Source organism: Hippoglossus stenolepis, chromosome 2, assembly GCF_022539355.2.
Source record: "Hippoglossus stenolepis isolate QCI-W04-F060 chromosome 2, HSTE1.2, whole genome shotgun sequence".
Lineage (NCBI taxonomy): Eukaryota > Metazoa > Chordata > Actinopteri > Pleuronectiformes > Pleuronectidae > Hippoglossus > Hippoglossus stenolepis.
The window spans coordinates 31,272,735-31,299,430 of NC_061484.1; the positions used below are offsets into that span (position 1 = coordinate 31,272,735).

At 46.0% G+C, this 26,696-nt stretch overlaps 2 protein-coding genes across 2 annotated transcripts; one reads left to right on the forward strand and one right to left on the reverse strand.

The window, feature by feature from the left end:
• Positions 1–2,597: 2,597 nt before the first annotated feature.
• Positions 2,598–22,284, reverse strand: strn (striatin, calmodulin binding protein). Its single transcript, XM_047343772.1, has 18 exons — positions 21,908–22,284; positions 12,462–12,565; positions 12,100–12,173; positions 11,073–11,157; positions 9,118–9,288; positions 8,720–8,855; positions 8,242–8,404; positions 7,181–7,291; positions 6,231–6,377; positions 6,002–6,138; positions 5,484–5,659; positions 5,339–5,386; positions 4,537–4,658; positions 4,110–4,277; positions 3,575–3,715; positions 3,386–3,487; positions 3,180–3,266; positions 2,598–3,070 (listed from the first exon to the last, which is right to left on the reverse strand). Exons 1-18 carry the CDS (start codon positions 22,118–22,120, stop codon positions 2,901–2,903), a joined length of 2,355 nt encoding a protein of 784 aa, XP_047199728.1. The 5' UTR covers positions 22,121–22,284; the 3' UTR covers positions 2,598–2,900.
• Positions 22,285–24,472: 2,188 nt separating this feature from the next.
• Positions 24,473–26,696, forward strand: map1lc3c (microtubule-associated protein 1 light chain 3 gamma). The gene is made up of 4 exons (XM_035176617.1): positions 24,473–24,618; positions 24,694–24,749; positions 25,045–25,151; positions 26,373–26,696. The coding sequence occupies exons 1-4, from the start codon at positions 24,558–24,560 to the stop codon at positions 26,533–26,535; spliced, it is 387 nt and encodes a 128-aa protein (XP_035032508.1). The 5' UTR covers positions 24,473–24,557; the 3' UTR covers positions 26,536–26,696.

The following is a 26,696-nucleotide window of genomic DNA, read 5'->3' on the forward strand; positions in this document are numbered from 1 at the left end:
ATGTTTTATATATTTTTTCAACAAACATTTTATAAAAGTTAATGAATGAATTGTGAGTGTGCAACGTGCCGTTGTGTTCACTTTGTGAAGAAAAATAAAGTTGAGTTAAAACAACACAAACACTGATACACAACATATTTCTTTATTGTTGTTACTGATAAATCTGTCAAAATAAAAACATGGAAAAAGAAACCACAGTTTATGTACAGATTAGTTTCTATATTTTCTCTGTAGTGTCACTGTACACATCAACAATAACACATTTATTTACACTTCAGCCTTTGGCCACTAAAGACAAAATAAAATCAGCTGCCAACGTCACGTCTGGTTTCCATGGTAACGGTTTTATCATCAGAGTGTTGAATGGTAAATGAGATGAAGAATAAATGATGGGAGTCTGATTTCTGTTTGTCGAGAATCAAAACTGAAATTAACGAAAGTTTAGAACATAAACTATTATATTTTGATGAACTGAGAAGTTCAGGAGCCGAGGAACGAGAAACAGACTCTGATGTCATTTAACCCTAACCCTTTCACTGAGCATCAGAGAAGAAAAGACTCAGAACAACTCATTCACACAGGAACTGTTTAAAATATCATGTTGTGTAGTTAGTGTTTGTGAAGCAGCAGCAGCAGGTTGTCGGGTCCGACTCGTTCAAACAGGAACATGTGGGAACATCAGGCGAGGGGCGGAGCCTGTAGAGTGGCAGGGGCGGAGCCTGTAGAGCAGCAGGAGGCCGGACATGACGTATAAACTCTGCTGTGGAAAGATCAGTGTTGTTGTTTACAGCTCATCCACACCGGCGTCGGCCCTCATCACCAAAACATCTGGAACCTCCTCGTGTTTCCAAGTGGACGTCTTCGTCTTCTACGTGTACGGCTCCTCTTCTTCATCCTGAGATGTTTGTGTTCTTCCAGTTTCACGTCCGTCACGTGTTAGAAACCTCATCAACACGTCCACTCGCTCACTGGGAAGCTTCCACACATTGTCCTGCTGTCTCCTCACATGGACTCACTCTGACTGACGACTGTTTTCAATTGTTCAGATGTTTTAGAAATGTACCTAAAAGTCGTAGCATTGGTCAAAACCTGTTTTAAAAGAATCGGTCGTCTGAGGTGTTGAGCTTCAGAAAAGAAATTTCAAAAACAGTTTGTTCATTTTCACCATGATTCATGAGCAAAGCTGATTTAAAGTCTGTGTCTTCACGGAAAAAGTTTGTTCTCTCGGCTCAAACATCAGAAAACTATTCACAGACTTTCACTTTACAGTTAAAGTTTCCCTTAATTCACCAGGTCAATAAATAGATTTAAATTTTAAAACTAAACACTGTACAAACATCTGTTTACCCTTTTTACACCGTTCATGTTAAGGAAGTTTCCAGAAAACAGCTTCAGATAATTTGGTAAAATTCAAAAGGTTTTACAATGACGGCAGGTGAAGTCATGTGATCTCACAACAAGCGACAGAAACCCAGAAAGAAAAAAACATCACTTTCAAGTAAAGCAGAGAAAAACCTTAAAAAAATAATCGATCTGTATCAGACACGTCGCTAAACACGTAAAAAAAAGAATAACTGATCCAAATAATGACACAAAACACAAGATGTAAAGAAAAGCTAATTAGCATTAGCAACAACAGCTAGCTGTCTGTTTAGCAGGAAGCAGCTCATCATCTCTCGGGTTCGATTTGGCGTTTTTACGTCATAATAAATACATGAAGCAACTGAAGTAAAAGAAATAAAAGAGCAAAGCTTCAGGATTTTAACAATTAATATAAAATTCAAACAGGTTTCAAATGAAGCGTCGTCACCACCGAGTTGTTTCTGAATGAAAGACGTCATGTTTGTTTGGCACCTGGAACAGAGACGTCAGGTGTTTACAGGCGGAGACTCGGTGTCACCAGTCGGCACAGAGCTGCAGAGTTTCATTCCAAAACAGAAAGAAAAGAATAAATCTTCTGTCGAGTAAAACTCTCAAAGATTAAAATCATGAATTTGTGAGAAAACAAATCGCTCCAATAACCAATGATGGATCGACCTCAACACGGCGCCACACTCGCTCCTCCGTGTTTCACATGAGACGTGTTTGGGGTCAACAAATTATCTGCGTCTGTTCATGTCACTTCCTGTTCGACATCAACTCAAAACATTGACACCTTGACATTTAGAATTTTAAAGCATTTTAGCTCCGCCCACACCGACAGACCTGAAAACACGTCACATGACCATTCATGTTCACTGGTCACGTGGTGTAAACAGGAAGTAGATGGTCTCCTCTGCAGCTGGTTGCTTAGTAACAGAAACTCCTCTGAAGGAGGAGCAGTGAAGGTGAAGAGTCAGAGCAGGGACGACGAGGTGGAACTGTTACTGACAGGAAGTGTTAGCTTTGTGTTCACCGCTGGTAGTCGAGTCATGTGACTGATGAGAACCAATCAGGAAGAGAACGTGTCATCGTTTACTAAAGTCTCAGTTTCTGTTCGGACTCAAAGACTTTACGTGACCTTCCCGAGTGTAGCTCCGCCCCATCCTCTCAACATCTCCGTCTCGACCTAACTTCAAAATTAAAATTAAAAATCCCAGCAAACTCATTGAGAAGCAGGAAGTTGAGTCTGAGAAAAAAGGCACATTATCATGACGCTTCGCTCAGTGATGGCGCTGGAGGTTTCTGACCTGTTACAGATTCCAGCTCATACACTTGAATCCAGCTGTGTTTCCTGTCATTCGGCATCTCATCCAGAGGTTTGTTTGTTTTTGGGACCCAGGCCAGCCGGAGTCCTGGAGGTGGGCGGGGACAAGGAGCAGCTCGGTTTCCTGTTTCGCTGTCCAATCAAACTCCACCCTCTGACCAGAGACTCCACCCTTCTTCCAACACACTGTCCACCGAGCTCCGGTCCATCTCGATCATACAAAAACTTTGGCGAGCGCGTCTGCACCGGCGCTGCCGATGTAGCACTTGGTGGGATGGAACGCCACGTCGTGGATCGACTCCTCAAACTTCTTACGGTGAGCGGTGAACTCCTGGATACATGTTTTACTTTCCATGTTCCACAGACGGATAGAACAATCGTGACCTGGGAGGAGAGAGAGAGAGAGAGAGAGAGAGAGAGAGAGAGAGTCTTTATACACAGTACTGCAGTATAGTAATGTAGTACTCTGGTAGTAGTACAGGTGAGTACTTACTTCCAGACATGAGGTACAGTCCGTTTGGATCCACAGCGAGACAGGTCACAGCGTCCAGGTGAGCGACCATGGAGTGGATCAGTTTACCTTCAAATTAAAGACAAACAACTTTTTATTTTGAGAAGTTTCCCTCAGGTCACATGACGTCAGGATGATGAAAACCTTCACACACGATTGGTCCTGACGCTGTGTCCACGGCGTCCTACCTGTGTTGTTATCAAAGAACTGGATGTGGCGGTCCTCCTGAGCCGTGATGGTGATGGGCAGCGTGGGATGACTCAGCACTTTGTTGATCCTGCAGGGAGCCTCTGTGGGAGGAGGGGCCAACGTTATCATGTGACGTCAACGTGTCAGCGGTTTGTAATGTGGAGGCTGTGATTGGCCGGCGGACTCACCTGGCGGTCCGGCAGAGTCCAGCTTCAGGACGAGCTGCTGAGTCTCCATGTTGAAGAGGCCGATGTGTCCGGAGGTGAACGACGTCACCATGTGAGCCGGCTCGCTGCTCACCAGGTCCACGGAGGTGGGAACACCGAGCTCTGACACACACACACACACACACACACACACACACACACACACACACACACACACACACACACACACACACACACACACACACACGTGTTCTCATTCATCTCTTCATGAAATATGTCATTGATTTTATAGTAAAACACTTTGAGCTGCATTTTATGTTTGAAAGGTTCTGTATAAATAAAATGTATTATTATTATACATTATTATTCAGAGAGAATTTTAACAGAAACAAATATTTAATATGTTAAAGATCAATAAACTCTAGAGGAATCAATAATCCATTATCAATAATAATTGATAGTTGCAGTTTATTAGCTTCAGGAGTTGGATTATTCTACTTGTTGACCTGTTGGTGGTGCTAGAGGTCGGAGGAACGACCAGGTCAGCGGTTCTCACCTCCTTGCTCATTGAAAACGGCGAGAGACGGCGAGGTGTCGGCGGCGTTCCAGAGCCGCACCGTCCCGTCCGCCGAGCAGGAGAGGAGGCGGTGATGAGCCGAGCTGTAGACCACACCCCACACTGAGTCCGTATGACCACACAGCGCCCCCCGCAGGACAGAGGACTCTGCAGCAGCAAAGACACAAACATGGAGGTGAAAACAAAAACGTCTCCAAACAAACATCAGGTCGAAAAGTTTTCACGTTTTTTATTTTTGTTACTTTTTTCTTTTGGTTTGATTCTTTATTTCTTTCTTATTCCCTCCATCCCTTTCTTTTTCATGTTCACTTTCTTTCCTTCTTTTTCATGTTACTCTCTCTGGTTGTTTCTAAACCGATGACCCAGAATGCATTGCTGCGTGCGCGGATGTTAAACTGGAACGTACCATATGAGTCGTAGGGGTCGATGTTGGGGTTGGGCATGTTCCAGCTCTGAACGGTGCCGTCCACCCCTCCACTGAAGCATTGGTCTCCGCTGGAGCTCACGGTGACGCACAGGACGGCGCCGCTTCACAGGAAGAAGAAGATTATTTTACTATCAACTTCAAACTAAATATTCTTTACACAAGTTCTTTAAAGTCTTAAATCAACTTTACTTAAACTTTTCAAACTTAAAGCAGCAGCTGGATGAGAGTGAGTCTGATGTGTGAGTGTGAACATGAGAAAGTTTCCTCCTTCTCTCCCTGAGCGTCTGTTCTCTGTGACTCTGCTGAGTGGGTTCCATCTCCTGTGAGAAGAACTGACTGAGAGTCAGCTTCAACTGTCACAACCAGCTGCAGCTGAAGAGTGAAGCTGAACTGAGATCAGTTCAAAACACTCTGAAGTTATTAACAACCAGAGTTTATCTCCAATATTCAGCAGGAAACTGTGAAACATGAAGAATCCTGAACAGTTTGGTGGATTTGTTACAGCTGCAGCTCTTCAGGGTCAGGAAGAACAGGTAAACAGGTGAAGAGGTGAAGAGGTGAACAGGTAAACAGGTGAAGAGGTGAAGAGGTGAAGAGGTGAACAGGTAAACAGGTGAACAGGTAAACAGGTGAACAGGTGAACAGGTGAACAGGTAAACAGGTGAACAGGTGAACAGGTGAACAGGTAAACAGGTAAACAGGTGAACAGGTGAACAGGTGAACAGGTGAACAGGTGAACAGGTGAACAGGTGAACAGGTGAACAGGTGAACAGGATCTCACCTGTGGGCTCTGAATGTGTAGATGGGCTCCACATCTAAAGCTGCACATCTGGTCGATGACAGAAAAGAGTTAAATTTGTATTTAATTATCTTCCCTGACTCGACTTTATGTGCGTGGATATTTCTGCGACAGGTCGCAGCCTCACTTCTTGGCGGGCGCTGTCTTCTGGAGGTTCCACAGTTTGATGGTGTGGTCCTCGGAGGCGGTGACCAGGACCGGCTCCACCGGGTGGAAGGCCAGACTCCGCACTGAGTCAAAGTGGCTCCGCAGGGTGAACTTGGGGTTCCAGGTTTTCCTCAGGGCGTCTTTGTTGTTGGTGATCTGAGGGAGGAGCAAGTACAACAAAGTTTAACTTCTGTCAGTGCAGAGCCTCAAAGAAACTTCAAAACTAAAACTGTGGGAGGAAAACTGGGCCGGAACTTTTCACTTTTGTTCATAATTCAGAGAGAATCTGTTGTTTGTGAACGAGGAGGTAAATTATAAATCAAAAGTGTGTTTTATAGAAGAGAACAACACAGATAAAGATTTTAAGGGTCAGATTAAAACAGGAACCTGGTTTAATCAGTGAATTGTCTTTGGTTTTTCAAGGCGTATAAACATTAATGATTGATTTTCTGTTCCTAATTCTCCGTACACGACCAAAATGCTTGTCACGTGACTCACGTCGTACGCCAGGGTGTCGGCCTCGTTGGCGACCGTCAGTCCGGCCAGTTCTCCCAGTCCCAGCTCGTTAGAAACCGCCTCGTCCACTCGGCCCAGGATGAGCGGTTTCCCAGACGACGGCAGGTACGTCATCGTCTCTATGAACACAAGGTGGGTCCACCTGGTTAGAAACAGTTCCTCTGAGTTTCACTGTCTCATGTATGGACCAATGAGGAGGAGGGAAGGTTACCGTCCTCGGGGCGTCCCGCTTCCTGCTCACTGGTGAGTCTGGGTACACTGGGCCGTGATGGTGGCGTCACAGGAGGCTGCATCGAGGGAAGTTCCTCCGCATCACGCAGGTTAGCCAGCATGTCCTGAAGCTTCGACCGGTTTGGTCCTGGAGCAGGAAGAGGAGGAAAAGACAGGGGAAGAAGAGGAGGAAGAGGAGGAGGAGGAAGAAGAGGGAAATAAAATCAAAGGAAGGAAGAGGAACCATGTTTGGGCCAGAGACGAAAACTTTAGACATCAGGAAAGCGAAGGTAAAGAAATGAAGAAGATCTGGCGACGGCTGTTCTGAAGACGCTCGAGCAGAAGAGATGAAGTTAAATGAAAACAGAAAGAAGAAGAAATCTGCACGAGGTGAAATGTAGCAGCTGCTGATTGGTTCATCACATTGCCCCCCCGGTGGGATTCACGACCTCTGGGGTCATGACGGTCATTTCTGCCATACTGTGGTTCCTCTTCAAAACAAAACTGCTTCTATTTGTTTTATTTATGAGTTTATGATCTCAGAGAATATTCAGACTTTTTACTTGTTAATTTATGACTTTAATCTTTGAGGGGTTTTTTCTTGAGCACCTGAGACTATGTCTCTCAGAACATTTCTGCTCGTCCCCGACTCTGATACGTCGTTGTTGGTAACCGTGTCTCACTTTATCGTGACTATTAAAACAGCTGTGGTCCTTCGTCCGTCAGAGTTACTGGATCAAGCAGCAGGTTGTTTTAGATTTCCCTGCATCGTCTGTTCGTCGTCTTTTTAACTCAACCTGACAATGAGCTGAACGTTCGCCTGGTTTTCAGTGTCAGAGCGGGTCGGTGTGACGGCGGCGGCGGCCCTGACACACGGAGGAAACAGAACGACAGCAGATACATAAAGATCAAGATGAAGAAGCGATGAAGCATGGCTGCTACAGAACTTACTCTTTGCTCCTTTCTTCCCCTTTCGCTCCTTCTTGTACTGCTCCTTCAGCTGCGCGATCAGTCCCTGGTCCACGTCCCACGACAGCTCACCCAGAGGAGACTCTTCCTTCTCTGCAGGACAGGAGGAAGAGGAGGAGGAGGAGGATGAAGAGGGGTTTTGTACTTTTGTAGTTTGTGACTCATCTGGTTTGGAGATGAAAATGAAAAAGAAACTTGTGTATCAGTGAAATCACTTTCGAAGCTGCCTTATGGGGGCGTGACACACATTCTGTGCTATTGGCTGCTGTAAACGCCAATCAATACCCACGATGTTAGTTTGTGAGCGCAGCTCGTTCAGGAAACTGTTTCCAGATGAAAGAGACAAAGAAAACAGCAGAGTTCTTGGTCTCTGGCGAGATGAGGAGTGAAAGTTAGGAGTCCTGCTGCTGAGTCAGCACTAAACGATCTGGACTGTGAAGAGCTGAGTCATGATGTGCGTGGGGCAGCGTTTTGTCTTCTGACAACAGCGTTGCTAAGTAACAGTAGGAAACCGGGGTGTTCTGGGTAAAGCGCGGAGGAGGCCACGTCACCAGCAGGGAACTGTATTTTGTAGAGAGTTGTATAAATAGAGTAAGTGGTCGGTGCAGGGGCGAAGTCTTCAGCTGGTTTTTAAATCAGATGAAACTTTAATCGTAAGTTCGCAGTCACAGATGTTGATCGACTCCTTTATTAGTTATTATTCGGTCCTAACTAACACCTGAAAACACATGTCACATGACCACGAGGTGGAACTGTAACTGACAGGAAGTGTTAGCTTTGTGTTCACCGCTGGTCGTCGAGTCATGTGACTGATGAGGACCAATCAGGAAGAGAACGTGTCATCGTTTACTAAAGTCTCAGTTTCTGTTCAGACTCAAACACAAACCCAGAGTTTTCAAACTGAAACGAGACCAGTTTACACAAGTCTCTGATGTAACCATGGCAACAGTGATGAGTTTGTGGAGAAGAGTATTAGTGTGGGTGGAGCCTGAATCAATCAGCGACATTATCGACCATACAGATCTGTGAGTAAACCCTCTTACCCCACTCTCCGCTGTCCTCGCCACACCTGGACTCAGGTGGCCCGTCCAGCTCGTCTGGACTGGCCAAGAAGTCAAAACCCTTCAGCGCCTCCTCTGTGTCACGGTCGTCGCTGAGGTCAGAGGTCGTGGAGGACGGAGTTGACGACGGTTTCTTCTTCACCATCTGGTAAAAGTTACAAATTGATGAAACTGTGGCACTGACAAAGTTCAAAAGAGACTGAGCAGCTGAACTCTTTGACCTCCACATTCTAACCAGGTTGTCTTTGAGTCCAACTGAATGTTTGGACCAAATATGAAGAAATTCTGTCGGGATGTTTCTGAGATATCGTGTTCACAAGATTGAGACAGACGGACAACCTGAAAACACGATGTCTCCAGCCACTAGGTGTCGCCAGAGAACATGCATTAAAATGCAGCTTGTGTGTGTGTGTGTGTGTGTGTGTGTGTGTGTGTGTGTGTGTGTGTGTGTGTGTCGTACTGTAGCCAGGTCCAGGATGGTTTTGTCTCTCCCTTCACTGTCCTCCTCCTCGTCCTCGTCGCTGAACTCGGCCGCGGCGCTCTCTATGAACTTGAAAGCCTCCAACACGGTGGCTGAGTCCGACATGTCGGGTTTACTGTCGGGAAAACGGTGACATGTAGGGAAATTACATCTGAAGTGAAAACATGGAGGTCAATCAATCAATCAATCAAATTGTATTTGTATAGCCCATATTCACAAATCCCAGTTTGTCTCATGGTCTTTAACAAGGTGAGACCTCCTCTGTTCTTAACCTCAACAAGAGTCAGGTGAGAAACAACATCTGTTCATCTACAACAGAGTTTACAGAAGAAGTTTTAGTGTTTGAATAAAGTATATTTCTGAGGGTCACATGGTACCTGACCATGCCGCTGTCCTTCAGTGAAGACGCTTCGGTGCCGTTGACCATGGGTTCGGTTTTCTTCTCTGAGGGTTTCTCTGTGGAGTCTCGGGTCAGACCGAGCAGCGCTCTCACCCGCTGAGACTTCACATCCAGGACAGTGTCGGTGTATCCCACCTCCTGCAGGTACCTGGGGGCAGGACACAGGAAGTGGGTCAGTGTGGACGTCCTGCTGCTCTACAGGCTCCGCCCCTCGCCTGAATGTTCCCCACATGTTCCTGTTGTTGTGAACGAGTCGGACCCGACAACCTGCTGCTAACTACAGAAAACGTTTGATTCCTTGTGTGAAGACATCGTCCATTTCATCACAAACATTCATCTTTTCCTAAATTCAACCAACTGAATATGATCAAAATAAAGACCTGAAGACAGTGAGTTAATAAGTCGATCCTCATTTGGACCCATTTTATCAACCAACTGATAAATGGGTCGAGCTCTGGTACGTAAAGTACAAACAGCAAAGAGACAGAGAGAAGGAAAACAACTGTAGCGCTGAGCTACTACACAGCTTCATTAGAGACAGAAGCGTCTCCTCACACACTGATGTTCACAGAGACAGACACACACACAACGTTTAACTCACAGCAGCAGCAAAAGAACCACACATCAACACGTTAATAACACGTTAATAACACGTTAATAACACGCCTTGCTACGTTCGATGGCCGCAGCTGTAGCTCAGAAATGAACCAACATTCTATCATTTACACCCAGAAACATGAGAATAACCCTATCATTTAAAATCTGCTGTGAACTGAAGTTTAAACTCTACGATACCTTCCCCCTGGACGAACACGACACTGTGACCCGACCGCTGCGTTTTATCCTGAGTGGACGAACGAGTACTCTGAACAACATGCAGTGTTTGTTCCCAGAGAGAGAGAGAGAGGTCAGCCTCCCTCCATCTGTACCAGCCTCTCCGATCGCAGGAGGCCTCCACACAATCCTCCATTCACTGACACCACACACACCCCCATACACACACACACCCCCATACACACACACACACCCCCATACACACACACACACACACACTGCTGCAACACAGTGACACTGCGAGTCACCAAAAGATCTGGAGCCTCCTCGTGTTTCCAAGTGGACGTCTTCGTCTTCTACGTGTTCGGCTCCTCTTCTTCATCCTGAGATGTTTGTGTTCTTCCAGCTTCACGTCCGTCACGTGTTAGAAACCTCATCAACACGTCCACTCGCTCTCTGGGAAGCTTCCACACATTGTCCTGCTGTGTCCTCACATGGACTCACTCTGACATGTTACACACATTTTACCAGGAGGCTGCAGGAGAAGATCCAGAACATGTCCAGAGACACTGACTCAGACATTTGTTCTCACACACAGAACCTGCAGAACATGTGAGGAACATGTGAGGAACATGTGAGGAACGTGTCAGTGGTTCAGTTCATGTGTGAAAACATCTCTAGAAACATGCACAATGTGAAGACGCTCACAGGACGTCTCACACCCGTCTCCGTCTAAAACATTCAATATTCACCACTGTACAATTCCACAGGAAGATATGTGGTGAAGAAAAACCTGATGAACATGTCGATGATGCTGGAAAATGAAACTTTTTGATCATTTAAAATCATCAGACCTGTTTTATAAATGTAGCTCATTTGTGTTCTTGCTTTATATCTGCGTTTCATTCAGTTGCCCGTCAGTGGCGTCATATCCTCTCTGTGCATGTGTTGTGTTTGTCAGAGTCAAAAGTTTCCTCACAATGACGGTACTGAACCAAAATTGGCCCTGATAACTGTAGACACACACACACACACACACACACACACACACACACACACACACACACACACACACACACACACACACACACACACACACACACACACACACACACACACACACACACACACACACACACACACACAGTGTAAACTCACTGTCTGAGCAGCTGGCGTCCTTGTTTCCAGCTGAGCTGATGGCTGCTGTTTGGAGAACTGGGAGCTTCACTCTCGTTCCCCTCATCTGACACAGAGACACACAAACACACAAACACACAATCACAAACGTGTTTCTATACAAACATGAATTCCCAGAGCGCCACAGACGTTCAGCCTCAAGTCAAATGACACGTCAAACTTTATCCCGGAGCGACTCTCCTCTCAGCTGTGCACATCATGTCCACAGGGAGGCGTCCAAGAGGCACCCTGCTGAGACGAGGCAGATCTGAGGTCGTTTCTACACCTGTATCAGTAAATAAAGATGGACGACATGACCGCTCCCGAAGTAAATCTTAAGCAGGTCGTTCGCCCCCTTGTGGCTGGCAGCAGTATATACCCCTCCTCCATGTTAGCGGATGGGACAGGGACCAATCTAAAAAATGTTAAATGAATGTTTGTCAAAGATGTTTTTTAGGTAGTTTCAAACATAAACACTTCATGATCATGTCTGTGAAAGACTCATATCAGCTGATTTTTATCGACCAACTGATAAACAGCTCGAGCTTTAGTGTTTGCTTTTGATTCAATAAAATCCTGAAGGTCTTTAAGTTTCTTAAATGACTGATATGATGAATAGAGTAAGAGAAAGGATGTGGCATGAAGCGATCGGCGAGAGAGAAGACGTCAGTGTCGAACTCAATGTGGAGCGTCGACACTCACAACAACCTCTGGTCGATTGCAGACACACAAACCCACAACTGACGAGATCCAGTTTGTTCTGAGAGCGAGACGCTGCTGCCTGAATGTTTCTACACACTGGTATTTCTGGTGATGCTGATTTGACAGCAGAGTGTTGGGACAGGAGGAGACGGATGTGGACGCTAGAGAGCAGGAGGACCTTGTGACCTCTGACCTCCTGGTGTGGGGACACCTCCACAGACCAATCAGAGAGCAGAACCAGCAGCCATATCCTCTCTGACAAGACATGTGACCACTGACCAATCAGAGACAGACAGGTGAGTCTTACCTGAGTCGTAACTCGGAGCTTTGATCTCCCCCTGGTTCAGTTCTGTTCCATATTTCAGTTTATGGTATTTAGCCCTGAGGACGATCACACACACACACACACACACACACACACACACACACACACACACACACACACACACACACACACACACACACACACACACACACACACACACACACACACACACACACACACAGTATTGTTTTGAAGTACATTACTCAAGTATTTCCCACAGTTGTTTTATTTCAAACATTGTTCTGATCTATATTTCTCTACATTATGATTTTACATTAACTATACGATGTCTGAAGTATCTCGTACATAAGCACAATGATTGAAGGAGTGTGCTCCACACTCACCGCTCCTGTTTGAGTGCGTACTCCAGCATCTTGATCCGTCTCACCAGGTCTTTCTTCAGGTTCTCCTGCCCCCGCCTCTCCCCCTGCAGGAAGGCGATCTGAGCCTGGAGGAAACAGACGAAGCAGCAGAAAGTCCATTAATCATTAATAAACATAACTTCTCCCTTTAATCTTTTAACCTTTTACAGACGGCACAATGAAGCAACAGCGTAAAATGCAAAAAAGGGTTGAGGTGTTTTAATGAGAGAAGTTAAACGTTTTCAGATTGTTATGAACGTGTGGCCAGACAATCTGGACCATGGCGGCCGCCCCCCCCCCAGTCTGCGTAACTGCTGTCTCATCATTTTCAGGATGTTTTATTTTAAAATGTTCCTTCTGCTGTGGTCACTGAAGATTTATCAGATTAAGATAAGATTCCCAACATGCCTGGGAGGAGAAAGGTTTCGTCGCCAGGATCAGAAAAGCCTTTGATACTGCTGAAAATGACGGGTCTACAATTTATGACCCTAAGAATCTAAATCCGTCTCCAAAGGGTCAGCAGGTATCCACGCCATGGCAGCAATCAACAAGTCAAAGGGGCCCAAAGCCTCCTGGGAAATTGGACAGTGTGAATGACCAGTGCGGAGGACCGATGGGAGACTTGTGACTAACGCCGCTCTCCGTCTGATCCGTCTTAACGTCTCCTCTCAGACGCAGCGCTGGGTGGAACATGAGGCGGAAGCTCGGCGCTGTGGGAACAGACGACATGTGACCAACCAAGGTCAAGGGGGATGATGAAGAGAAGGCGTCAGGTCGTGAACCAGCAGAGGTCAAAGGTGTTTGAGTTTGTTTCCCTGTGTTTGAGCGGACGACTACATGCAGGTGCAGATGTTACCTGAATGAACATCTGCTTCACTGACTTCTCCTCTGACGCTAGTTCCTGTGGCCTCTCACTTTAAAAAGCAGGTCAGCAGAATTTATCATTCATTTATTTTTTAAATCATAAAAAGTTTTCAGACAGAATCCAGCTACGACGCTGCGTGCGCGAGTGTCTCCTCCGTCTCGTTTCAGAATGATCGGAACATCTACGCCTCATGGTGACATAAAGACGACGGTAGAGGACCGATGATGTCAGACCGATGATGTCAGACCGATGATGTCAGACCGATGATGTCAGACCGATGATGTCAGACCGTCACATCTCACAGAAGGATGTGAAGGAGGCACTGATGTGTTGCTGTGTGTCAGGGTGACGTTTCAGAAAGAGTTTGTGAAAGTTCTGACACTGGTTCATGTTCATTGTGTGTGTGTGCGCAGAGGATGAGAGCTTCCAGGCCATTTAACACACTCATGGACTGGACTGCATGTTTGCACACTAACCCCCCAACACACACACACACACACACACACACACACACACACACACACACACACACACACACACACACACACACACACACACACACACACACACACACACACACACACACACACACACACACACACACACACACACACACACACACACACAGGAGGAAGTGGGTCACAGTAGAAGTGGGTCGCTCCACACTCCAGGCTACTGCATGTGCACTTCCCAGCGGTGAGACCAGGCCTCCGTCACAGGATGAACCCGCTCACACTGAACCCAAAGTCCTGCTGAAGACGTGATTAAACATCTGTGCTGTTTGATTTCATCATCAACAGCTGCTGTTGTGTTCGAGGATAATCCAACATCTGAGGTTCCCAAAGTAGATGCGGAGCAGAAGGAAATTATTATTATTCAATGTAGTTTGACATTGTTCCTTATAGCTCGTGTTCTGGATTCCTGATCCTTTAATGAACATGAGAAATAAAGTTAAACTCTGTGTGTCTGAGCTCAATCGAGATCCACAAACCATTTTCTGCCATTATTGATACTATGCCAAATATTTATTATTACAACAGCGTCCTCCGGTTCCTTATTTCACCCAAAATCCAGTGATATCCCGTTTTCAATCAAATACCTCCCTCACTCGGAGCCTCTATACGGATTTATTCACGATTTCTGTACATAAACTCTGATCTTCCTGTTCTGCTCCTGTTCGTTCAAAATGAAACATCCTGTGACATCAACCTGCTTCATCCTGACTGGTTCAGTGTCTCTGTCTCTGTTGTCCGTCCACTATGGATCAAGAGCTCGTGCCGCGGTGCCTGAGGAGACCTCGGTGGGACGGTCGATGTCTGACGGGCTCTTGAGGAGGTCGGGCGTCTTTTCTCTTGATTCTATATATGTACAGACACATCTGAATGTCATGTTCCTGCAGAAACCAGAGGTCACTGTGATGTCACATGGAAACACCTGGAGAACTTCATGATGTCATCATAGAAGACACCTGTCTTCTGTGTAATGTCCAGCAGGGGGCCACTCCACTGGAAGTTTCTATAGAAGTCTATGAGAAAAACCCTCTACTTCTCACTTTGTCATCAGTAAAGTCTCTTCAAACTCGGTTGTTCAGTAACATGCTGGTAGCTCTGGACACAGCGTCTCAGGTTGATCTGTAGAAAGTGAACATTTCACCCTGATAATCGTGTTTGTGTTCAGCTTCGCTCACTGAGCTTCCATCTGCTCACAGCGTCGACCTTTGTTTTCTTTAGGATATCGGGGATTACAAGAAGATTAAATTGTGTCAGCTGTCCTCGATACAGGAAACACCACACAGACTCAAGTCAAATTACACACAGCTCCCATCGTGCGGCCCCTATATAACATATATTATTTCTGTATAACATCAAAATCCAGCCCCTCCTCCCCTGACAGCTGCTGCAGCTCCTTCACTAAGAGATTCTCTGCGAGTTGCGGCGGACGGGCCGCGTGGGAGGACGCACAGCTGACAACAAATCAATGACTAATGTCATCTCCAAAACCCTGACAGGCTGCAGTGTTAAAGAGGGTTTAGTGTCTCTGTTGAGTGACAGCTGGTAACCAGTCCGGAGACGTGCTGGTTACCAGCTTGACAAATAGACTTCACCACTCTGCACTGACAGTGAGCGTCTTTTAAAAACGTATGGATACGGAAGAACCCGACAGAACGGAGCCGTACCACTGGATATCATGGGGTGCAGTGCAGCTGAGAAACACCATAGGACACGAGGAAGACTTTTCAACAACGGTGGAACTTTTGGTGAGAGACTTTTGCCGAGACACGAAGACCGACCCTCCGAGGGTCATGCAGACAGCGAGCCAGAACCAAAGTGAGACGGTCACCAGCTTGTTCGTCAAACATCAGGATCACACAACAACAGCGTGAAGTTCGCGGTGAAGGATCAGCTGTTTCAAACAAGTTTCAAGTCTCTGGAAGTTGTCCTTCATGGACGTGAACTGAAACCAAAAGCTACCTTTACAACTATGGCTGAAGTTAAGAGGTCAATGAGCCTTATTTAAACACCATCAATGCCCCACCACAAACCCCCCTGTATACCCAATGTCTTCTCAAACAAGATCATGATCTGTGGCTTCTTTGACCTGAATAAGACCCAACAACACTTTGGGAAGCCTCCGTGTTCCACTGCTTCGAGAAAGGATAATACCCAGTCTGACTGTGCAAGGTTGTTATTTATGGACTGAGGCCTGCACCTCCTCGGGGACTGGAGGAAATTGGCTGTTGTTACCATATGGGCGGGTCGAGCACAGCCACAGTAAGAGACAGGGATTCATGAGGTAAACACGAGAGTGTGTCCTCATATCTGCTCCCAAGAGAAAACAGAGGCTGAAGTGAAAGGAACAAAGGAGGTGGTGAGGAACATGCTTTTCTACAGTGTTAAAGAACTAAGGGGGCGAGTAGTCAAAGTAGAAGTGAAGTCCAACAAAGTATTATCTGAAAGACACTGTTCATTTAAAGAAGCATCAGCGTCTTAAACCCCACGACTGGTGTTATCGTTACGATGCTCTGATGTTAGCTGTGATTGTTACTCAGCCGTCACTGTTCATACACACTTCAACACAGGTGTTACTCAGGTGTCTCTGCATCACCTTTATTTGGTGCAAAATGCTTCTGCAAGGATTATTACTGGATTACGTGTCCATATAACACAGAGTCTAGCCTCGCTGCATCGCCTCCCCGTTTGTTCTCACATTGGTTTACAAAATGTTTTGACTTTGAATTAATATCAGGGATTGACCGACTCCCTACGAGCGCCATCTTCGATCAGCTGACACTCGTCTCCTGTTCCCAGAGCCCGGTGACTGAATGAATCAACCGGCTGAGATCACAAACACAACGTGTTTCTGCTTTGATCTCTGGGGGAATTTTCATCAATAAGTTTTCTATTTATTGTAGTTTTATCTTTTTTAGAAAAGCATTTTGTAACTTAATTAAAAAAGGGCTTTATGAATAAAGATCATCATTATTATGTGACTTGTAATAAAAAATATACACCATTAAACTCTTGATCACTGACTTAATAATAGGTTTAACTTGAATGAAAAACTTAATAACTCAAACCAGAGGAAGTTCACTGAATTTCAACGTGCGACTTATTGTTCAATATATTATGATCATTATCTCCTCTGATAACGATCCTCATTAACTGGATCACCTGGACACACACACACACACACACACACACACACACACACACACACACACACACACACACACACACACACACACACACACACACACACACACACACACACACACACACACACACACACACACACACACACACACACTCCTGGAACCAGGAACCTTCAGAGGAACTCTCTGATTCTTCAGCTCAGGAACCAGGGTCTCATTTAAGTTTTTAGTTTAAATATTACCAACACGTGTTTAAATATTACCAACACGACATCCGATCTGAGAAATGATTATTTAAAAAACATTCGGATCTCATTGGAACAAAGCTTCTACGTGTCAGGAATGTGATCATTTGACCTTCAGCGATATGACCACATATTCTTTCTTCCATTCATCAGTGTTGGCTCGGGAACGCCACCGTCGGTCTGGCTGCATCCTGTCCCGGTTCATGTCAGGCCGAGGGCACAGTGTGTTCATGTCGGGGAAGTCTTGGCTAAAAGCCTGGTTAAACAAAGCCTGGTTACAGCACTGAGGCGTGGCTCGGAGGGGCCTGTCTGAAAAACAAGCAGGTGTGCATGCCATTCCTTATAGGGCAGCTTTACACAGATTCACAGGCAAAAAGAAAAGAAAGACAGAATGTTAAGGAAGAGCGGGAGAAGCCGAGTTACAGAAACCTGGGCCGGTCCTCGTCCTCGTACAAAGAGCTGGAGCTCAGTGTGAGACATGATGCTGACGACTGAATCTACGGATTCATCACAACAAATCAACGTTCACCGCAACCACACAACAGACTGACTCATTCACTGTGTGTTGTTACAGCTGAAGTTCTCAAATCAGCTTCTCACTGTCCTGATCGGCTGCTTCGACCCATCAGGCCGTAAACAAATCATGTAACACAATACAGACAACTGAAAACTACGACATCTGATCTTGGCCGACGTCGTAGCGCGGTTAGCTTGACCCACCAGCTGCCTCGCATTCACCGAACCTGGAATAATCAACCTCTCCTCCATTCTGACGTCTGATATCAGACAGGAAGTGGATTTGGATGAATGTGATTTGACGCCTTGAAAATCTTTACTTTTCTCAGTTTAAGCCAAACACAATGCAGCTCAGCAACACATGATGTCATCAGAGTGAGAGAGCGGCGTTTACCTCCAACACGGTCGAGCGAAACACGGGAAGCTGAATTTCTTCTTCACTGAATTTAAATCAGGTTTAACATGCATGTGTGTTTGTGTGTTTGTGTGTTTGTGCATGAGCCGTACATAACAAGGTGTGGAGGAATGTGAACGTGTCAAACTGTCTGCGGGCGTGAATCCTCCACACAACACACACACAACACACAACACACACACACACACACACACACACACACACACACTTTAATTAGTGAAGGAAACAAGGCAGTGGAAAGAGCAGGAGAATCAGTCTCGAGGAGATCGAAGGTCGACTGAGGGTCAATCTGGAGCCGGATGGGACGAAGCCTCATGGGGCAAACGTCCAAAACCTGTCGGAGATCCTGCTTCGTGAAACCTCGAGCTTCTGTGTGAGGTTACTGAGGGAAATCCTCCGTTTGAATTCAGATCTAATAAGTGACAAACACCCGGAGCTCCTCGACTGGACGGAGCCAAACAGCTGCATCAGCAAAACTAGACCATCTCTAGAGGTTCTCTAGAAGAGCTCACACCTCCACCCTTCAAATGCATCTGGACCAAACCTCCTCTAGATGTGTCGGATGTTTTATCAAGAATTATTCTTTGAAAATGTTGAGAAACGTTTGATGTCACAATGTTAAAGAAACAGATGAAAAAACTCAAATGTCAAAGCCATGAAACATGTTAACTGGAAATCGGACCCGTAGTTTTCCTGTGATGCTGCTGACAAACCAACCAACACACGGAAAGGGCTGAACATATCTCTGTTGTTGTTTGGACGACATGACAGCTCCTTAAAAGTGACGCCAAATCCTCTCTATCGCCCCCTGGTGTCTGGCTGCTGTATAGGTCATAAACCTCCATGTTATCAGATGGGACATGGACCAAAACTAAAATCTCAAAGCAGACGTTAAGTAAATGTTCGTCAAAGATGGTTTCTGTCATTTCAGGTCGTTCTTCTCTCACTGATGTTTGTTCAAGTGGAAGAAGGACGAGCGGCAAACCTCCTTCTGAGCTGCAGCCTCACAGAGCTCATCACCCCCCCCCTCCTGCAGGAAACTGAGGATGGACCGATAGTTATGGTGCATGAAGATGGTTCAGCCACGAGGACACGCAGGAGAAGACACGCAGGACGAGGACACGCAGGACGAGGACACGCAGGACGAGGACACGCAGGACGAGGACACGCAGAACGAGGACACGCAGGACGAAGACACGCAGGACGAGACCACGCAGGGCGAGGACAGCAGGGCGAGACAGGGCGAGAGGACACGCAGCCCGAGACACGCAGGCCAGACCACGGGGCGAGGACCCGCACGCAGAAGACACGCAGGACGAGGACACGCAGGACGAGACACGCAGGACGAGGACACGCAGGACGAGGACACGCAGGACGAGGACAAGCAGGGCGAACCACGCAGGGCGAGGACACGCAGGCCGAGGACACGGGACGAGGACACGCAGGACAGACACGCAGCGCGAGGACACGCGCGGGCGAGAGACCCGCAGGGAGCCCAAGGGGCCGCAGCGCCGACGCAGGGCGAGGACACGCAGGACGAGGACACGCAGGACGAGGACACGCAGGACGAGGACACGCAGGACGAGGACACGCAGGACGAGGACACGCAGGACGAGGACACGCAGGACGAGGACACGCAGGACGAGGACACGCAGGACGAGGACACGCAGGACGAGGACACGCAGGACGAGGACACGCAGGACGAGGACACGCAGCACGAGCACGAGGACCACGCGGGGCAGGACACGCAGGACGAGACCACGCAGGGGCGAGACACGCCTTGCGAGACACGCAGCACGGAGACACGCAGCACGAGGACACGCAGCACGAGGACACGCAGCACGAGGACACGCAGGACGAGGACACGCCTTACGGAGACCGCGCCGGGCCCGAGGACACGAGACGAGGACACGCAGCACGAGGACACGCAGGGCGAGGACACGCAGGACGAGGACACGCGCGCGAGGACACGCAGGCGAGGACACGCAGGGCGAACCACGCAGGGGCGAACCACGCAGGACGAGGACACGCGGACCGAGGACACGCGGGAGCGACGCAGGGCGAAGACACGCAGGACGAGGACACGAGGGCGAGGACACGCAGCACGAGACCACGCAGCACGAGGACACGCAGGACGAGGACACGCAGGACGAAGACACGCAGGGCGAGACCGCGCAGCACGAAGACACGCAGCACGAACACGCAGGACGAGGACACGCAGGACGAGAACCCGGGGCGAACCACGCACGCGAGGACACGCAGGGCCAGGACACGCAGCACGAAGACACGCAGACGAGGACACGCAGGACGAGGGACACGCAGGACGAGGACACGCCACGAGACCCGCAGGGCGAGACCACGCGGGCGAGGACGCAGGGCGAGAACACGCAGGACGAGGACACGCAGCACGAGGACACGCAGGACGCCGCCACGCAGGACGCCGCCACGCAGGACGAGGACACGCAGGACGCCGCCACGCAGGACGCCGCCACGCAGGACGCCGCTGTGTGTCTGACATCATTAACACACAGCGAGGGATTCGCTCCCTGGTCAGCTGATGAGTCATCAGAGCATGAAACTGATTCAGCGTCATGTTGTCAGATGGGTCTTTACAGCTGACATTGTTTACATTTGTCTTTGATATGACATGTGGGACATGTAGGACATGTGGGACATGTAGGACAGACATGAACCCTCCTGGTGTCACACCATCTGTTTATTAATGAAAACTAAATGTATTTGATCAAACAACAAGTCGATCAGAATCAATAATGTGCAAAACATCTGAATTGATTTGAAGGTTGTTGTATCGTAAAAAGTCTTCATTAAATAAAATGTATTATTATTATTATTATAATAAGTCCAGATATTCAAGAACAAACTGGACTGGTTCAACAACACAGACCTACCCAACCATAACACAATCACACACTAACACACCCACACACACACTAACACACACCCACACACACTAACACACTAAATAACACACACTAACACACACACACACACACTAACACACATACACACACACATACACTAACACAACACACACACACACACACACACTAACACACACCCACACACACAAACACACTAAATAACACACACACACATACACAAACACAACACACACACACTAACACACACACACACCCACACACACACTAACACACTAAATAACACACACTAACACATCACACACCCACACGACCTGTTAGCTGAATGAAATAATCGAGTCCAGATTGATCCAGACTACATGTACATATCGGGACATTCGGACTCTTCCTGTTCGACGCGGACACACAAACAGCAGGAACATTATTTGAAACTTGTTCTGGATTCAGATGAACTCGCTCTGTGATTCGGCTTTGACCTGATGGAGCTAATGAGCCTGTGTCGCAGCAGAACTTCGCTGTGAATGTGCGTCATTCAGTGTGAACACAACCGCTCCACAGGCAGCGTCAATCCGAGAGAAGCGTCCAGAAAAGTAGAATAATGTCCCGAAGTCTGGATGTTCACTGACCCACAACAAGGCCGAATTCATCTTCGGGTCTTCAACACTCAAAACAAATAACGAGTCTTTCTTTATCCTCAAAATAAATCCACCGATCAGCGTCGACGCCATTAATCTCCTCATTGTTGAACGCGCTTTGGCTCAACGTTCTCCGCGTTCAGCGAAGCGTAGCTAGCGAAACCTTGTCCGACGATGGAGCGTGAGTGTCGGTCACTTACCTGCAGCTCTGCCCGCTCCACCTCCCACTGCGCCCGCTGCACCTCCACACGGGCCCACTCGTGCTGGAGGAAGTGGAGAATCCCCGGGACGCTGTAGTGAGCCCGGGCCGCTTCTCCGACACCGTCACCGGGCTGCGGAGCTCTGACACCGCCGGGCAGACCCGGGCTGTTGTTGCCGCCGAAGAAGACACCGGGGCCCGCCTGCTCGTCCATGGCCGGGCCGGGAGAGGTGGCTCCGCTTCGGTTCTCTCAACCGCTTCAGTGAAACGTCCTCAGGCGGGAAGAGTCGTCCATGAACGGTCCAATAGACGGAGCTCCGGTCTGAACCGCGAGCTGCCAGAGCACCGGAGAACCGGAGAGACACCGGAAACACCGGGACTTCCGCCCCGGACCTTCAGACTAAAACATTCTCTCATAAATAAGAAGTCTGTTATTATTATTTGTATCCATCATAAGAACTAATTAACACTATATAAACTAGTTAATACTTTATAAACTAATTTACACACTATACAAACGATAAAGATATAGACCATCAGTGACTGTATATAAAGACCATCAGTGACTGTATATAAAGATGATCAGTGACTGTATATAAAGATGATCAGTGACTGTATATAAAGATGATCAGTGACTGTATATAAAGAAGATCGGTGACTGTATATAAAGACCATCAGTGACTGTATATAAAGACCATCAGTGACTGTATATAAAGACGATCAGTGACTGTATATAAAGATGATCAGTGACTGTATATAAAGAATCAGTGACTGTATATAAAGATGATCAGTGACTGTATATAAAGACCATCAGTGACTGTATATAAAGAGGATCAGTGACTGTATATAAAGACCATCAGTGACTGTATATAAAGACGATCAGTGACTGTATATAAAGATGATCAGACTTAAAAGCATCATGACTGTATATAAAGATGATCGGCTAAAGACCATCAGTGACTGTATATAAAGACCAAAGATCAGTGACTGTATATAAAGACCATCAGTGACTGTATATAAAGACGATCAGTGACTGTATATAAAGATGATCAGTGACTGTATAAAGATGATCAGTGACTGTATAAAGACCATCAGTGACTGTATATAAAGATGATCAGTGACTGTATATAAAGACCATCAGTGACTGTATATAAAGATGATCAGTGACTGTATATAAAGACCATCAGTGACTGTATATAAAGACCATCAGTGACTGTATAAAACAAAGATGATCAGTGACTGTATATAAAGACCATCAGTGACTGTATATAAAGATGATCAGTGACTGTATATAAAGAGGATCAGTGACTGTATATAAAGATCATCAGTGACTGTATATAAAGAGATCAGTGACTGTATATAAATCAGTGACTGTATATAAAGACCATCAGTGACTGTATATAAAGAGGATCAGTGACTGTATATAAAGATCATCAGTGACTGTATATAAAGATGATCAGTGACTGTATATAAAGACCATCAGTGACTGTATATAAAGAAGATCGGTGACTGTAGATACAGACCATCAGTGACTGTATATAAAGAGGATCAGTGACTGTATATAAAGAAGATCGGTGACTGTATATAAAGATGATCGTGACTGTATATAAAGACGATCAGTGACTGTATATAAAGATGATCAGTGACTGTATATAAAGATGATCGAGTGACTGTATATAAAGAGGATCAGTGACTGTATATAAAGATGATCGGTGACTGTATATAAAGATGATCAGTGACTGTATATAAAGACCATCAGTGACTGTAATAAAGACCATCAGTGACTGTATATAAGATCATCAGTGACTGTATATAAAGATGATCAGTGACTGTATATAAAGAAGATCGGTGACTGTATATAAAGATGATCGACTGTATATAAAGACCATCAGTGACTGTATATAAAGATGATCAGTGACTGTATATAAAGATGATCGGTGACTGTATAAAAGAGATCAGTGACTGTATATAAGGTCGTATAAAGATGATCGTGACTGTATATAAAGAGGGATCAGTGACTGAATGAAGAGGATCAGTGACTGTATATAAAGACCATCAGTGACTGTATATAAAGAAGATCGGTGACTGTAGATACAGACCATCAGTGACTGTATATAAAGATGATCAGTGACTGTATATAAAGACCATCAGTGACTGTATATAAAGAGGATCAGTGACTGTATATAAAAGAGGTATATAAAGATGATCGGTGACTGTATATAAAGACCATCAGTGACTGTATATAAAGATCATCAGTGACTGTATATAAAGATGATCAGTGACTGTATATAAAGACCATCAGTGACTGTATATAAAGATCATCAGTGACTGTATATAAAGATCATCAGTGACTGTTATAAAGATGATCAGTGACTGTATATAAAGACCATCAGTGACTGTATATAAAGATGATCAGTGACTGTATATAAAGATGATTTCTGTGTATAGTTTTGTTCATATCAGTATATTTGTGTTTATAGAAACTCCTCCTCTAACATTATTAAACGGATGATTGACGTTGTTCCTGCTCCACGTGTTAATCAGCTGATCATGTACAGCTGCTCCTCCTGCTCCTCCTCCTCCTCCTCGTGTATATAACAGCAGAGCGCGGGCAGCTGCTTCCATCACACACGCACGGACTCACACGCACGATGCCTCCGTTAGAAAAGCCTCAGCTGCAGAACAAACCGTTCAAACTGCGGAAGAGCTTCGGTAAAAGTCTCTAAAAACCTTTTCATCACCTGATCCACTGACATGAAGTGACCACGTGTGTTGTTCTCTCCGCAGCCACCAGGAGGCAGGAGGTGGCGGGAATCAGAGCCAAGTTCCCCAATAAGATCCCGGTGAGTCTGAGCTGATCAAACTGTTACACGAGTTATAGACACGTGTCGAAGTTAACGTGTTAACGTGTCTCTCCTCTGACTAACCTCTGACTAACCTCTGCTGTCAGGGTGAGACCCCAGGGAGTCTCACTGATCAATTAGGTTAAGTTATAAAGTGTGTTGATGTGTTGATGTGTTGGTGTGTTATTGTGTTGACGTGTTGATAAGGTGTCCCTCCTCTGACTAACCTCTGCTGTCAGGATATTTGTTGACGTGTTGATAAGGTGTCCCTCCTCTGACTAACCTCTGCTGTCAGGTCATCATCGAGCGGTTCGACAGAGAGAAGTTTCTTCCTCCTCTGGATAAAACCAAGTTCCTGGTTCCACACGAGCTCAGCATGACGCAGTTCATCACCATCATCAGGTACCACTCAACGTGTGTGTGTGTGATAAAAGGTCAGAGGTGAGTTGTAAATAACTTAAAGGGTTAGTTCACAGAAAAATGCATCCGGACTATCTCCTCAGCACTATGAGGGGGGTGAAGTCCAATGGAAGTAAATGTGACTGATTCTTGTTAACAAGGTAGGGTTTATATACATGTCACTGCTGATTGGACAACACCTCAGACACACCCACCAAGCCGAAGCTCATGGACCATGTATAGAGGAGCATCATCTGTTACCATGGTGATTTACACCACTCCAGTGAAACTGACGTTAGCTGGATAACTACACTTCGTTCAACTTTAAATTCTCAATCAGAATCTTTTCTCTGAGCACGTTCTGTTTGTGTTGAGAGGTTTAGGGTTAAACACTAACCCCGATTTCAAGTATTTGAATTAATAATTAGTTGGTTTTATACATTTAATACTTCACAAGTTTCTCCAACCAACAAGTGAAAATGAATCCAAAAAATTGTAAAACTACAAAATTTGATTTGTTGTGATAAGAAAAACGTACGACTTAAATGTGTGTTCATAGATGTATATAAAGTGTATTTCCCATAATGATTATTTAAACTTTAATTTAATTTTTAATTCTCCAATGTTGCATTGACGGAATGTCAAACACTGAAACTCTGAGTTCAAACTTTATTAATAATTCTCTGCAGTTGCGCTTCTCGCTTGTATAAAACCTATTGGCCATGTTTCTCTCTGGTAAACTGGTCATTGAAGACTTGTCATGTGACAACAATTACATTTTACAGTCGCTGGCAATGAAATGCTCGGGTCCCTTCTAGCAATGCTCAAAATAATACACAAGCAAAAAATAACATAGTAAATGGAATATAAAATGTATGAAAAAATTAAACCAAAGTATTAAAATATAATAAACTCTAGACCCTAAGGAAGTATGGCAGATTGGAGGAGCGGTTCGGTACCGTGTCAGACGAGAACGCTGCACAAGGTCGGGAACATTCAGACCAGAGGGGGCGCCAAAACATGTCGTCATAATGTGTCCATCGTAATCATTGATGTGTTAAGTTACAGGTTTAGTGATGAACATGTGAGGAACACGTCAGTGGTTCAGTTCATGTGTGAAAACTGCTTTATAATATCAGTAGTTTGAATGTAGTCTCGGCCGTGCTGCTTGTTGCGGCCGACCTGCTCGATACTGACCTCCCTTTGTATTCTGCCCCCCCGCAGGAACAGGATGGCTCTGCTGCCCACTCAGGCTTTTTACCTGCTGGTCAACAACAGCGGCCTGAGCAGCATGTCGCTCACCATGGCTCAGGTGTACAAAGACCACCAGGACGAGGACGGCTTCCTCTACATGACCTACGCCTCGCAGGAGATGTTTGGACACTGACGGACGGCTCCAGGTTTTATTCTGTGCTAAAGGCTGCCGGCCTCATATCTGCTGTAAATACCCAAAAGATTTTAATTTATTGTAATATTACTGTTCATGATGATTGTTTGTAATATTTTAACTAAAGTATGTGGCTCCAATAAATCTTAGTTGAAAACTGA

Coding starts and splice junctions, on each gene's coding strand:
- strn (XM_047343772.1), bottom strand. CDS start 22,120: ATGGACGAGCAGGCGGGCCCCGGTGTCTTCTTCGGCGGCAACAACAGC. Junction 8,856..9,117: donor AAGGACAGCGGCATGGTCAG/GTACCATGTGAC, acceptor TTTTCCCGACAG/TAAACCCGACATGTCGGACT. Junction 8,405..8,719: donor CCATCCTGGACCTGGCTACA/GTACGACACACA, acceptor AACTTTTACCAG/ATGGTGAAGAAGAAACCGTC.
- map1lc3c (XM_035176617.1), top strand. CDS start 24,558: ATGCCTCCGTTAGAAAAGCCTCAGCTGCAGAACAAACCGTTCAAACTG. Junction 24,619..24,693: donor CAAACTGCGGAAGAGCTTCG/GTAAAAGTCTCT, acceptor TTCTCTCCGCAG/CCACCAGGAGGCAGGAGGTG. Junction 25,152..26,372: donor CAGTTCATCACCATCATCAG/GTACCACTCAAC, acceptor GCCCCCCCGCAG/GAACAGGATGGCTCTGCTGC.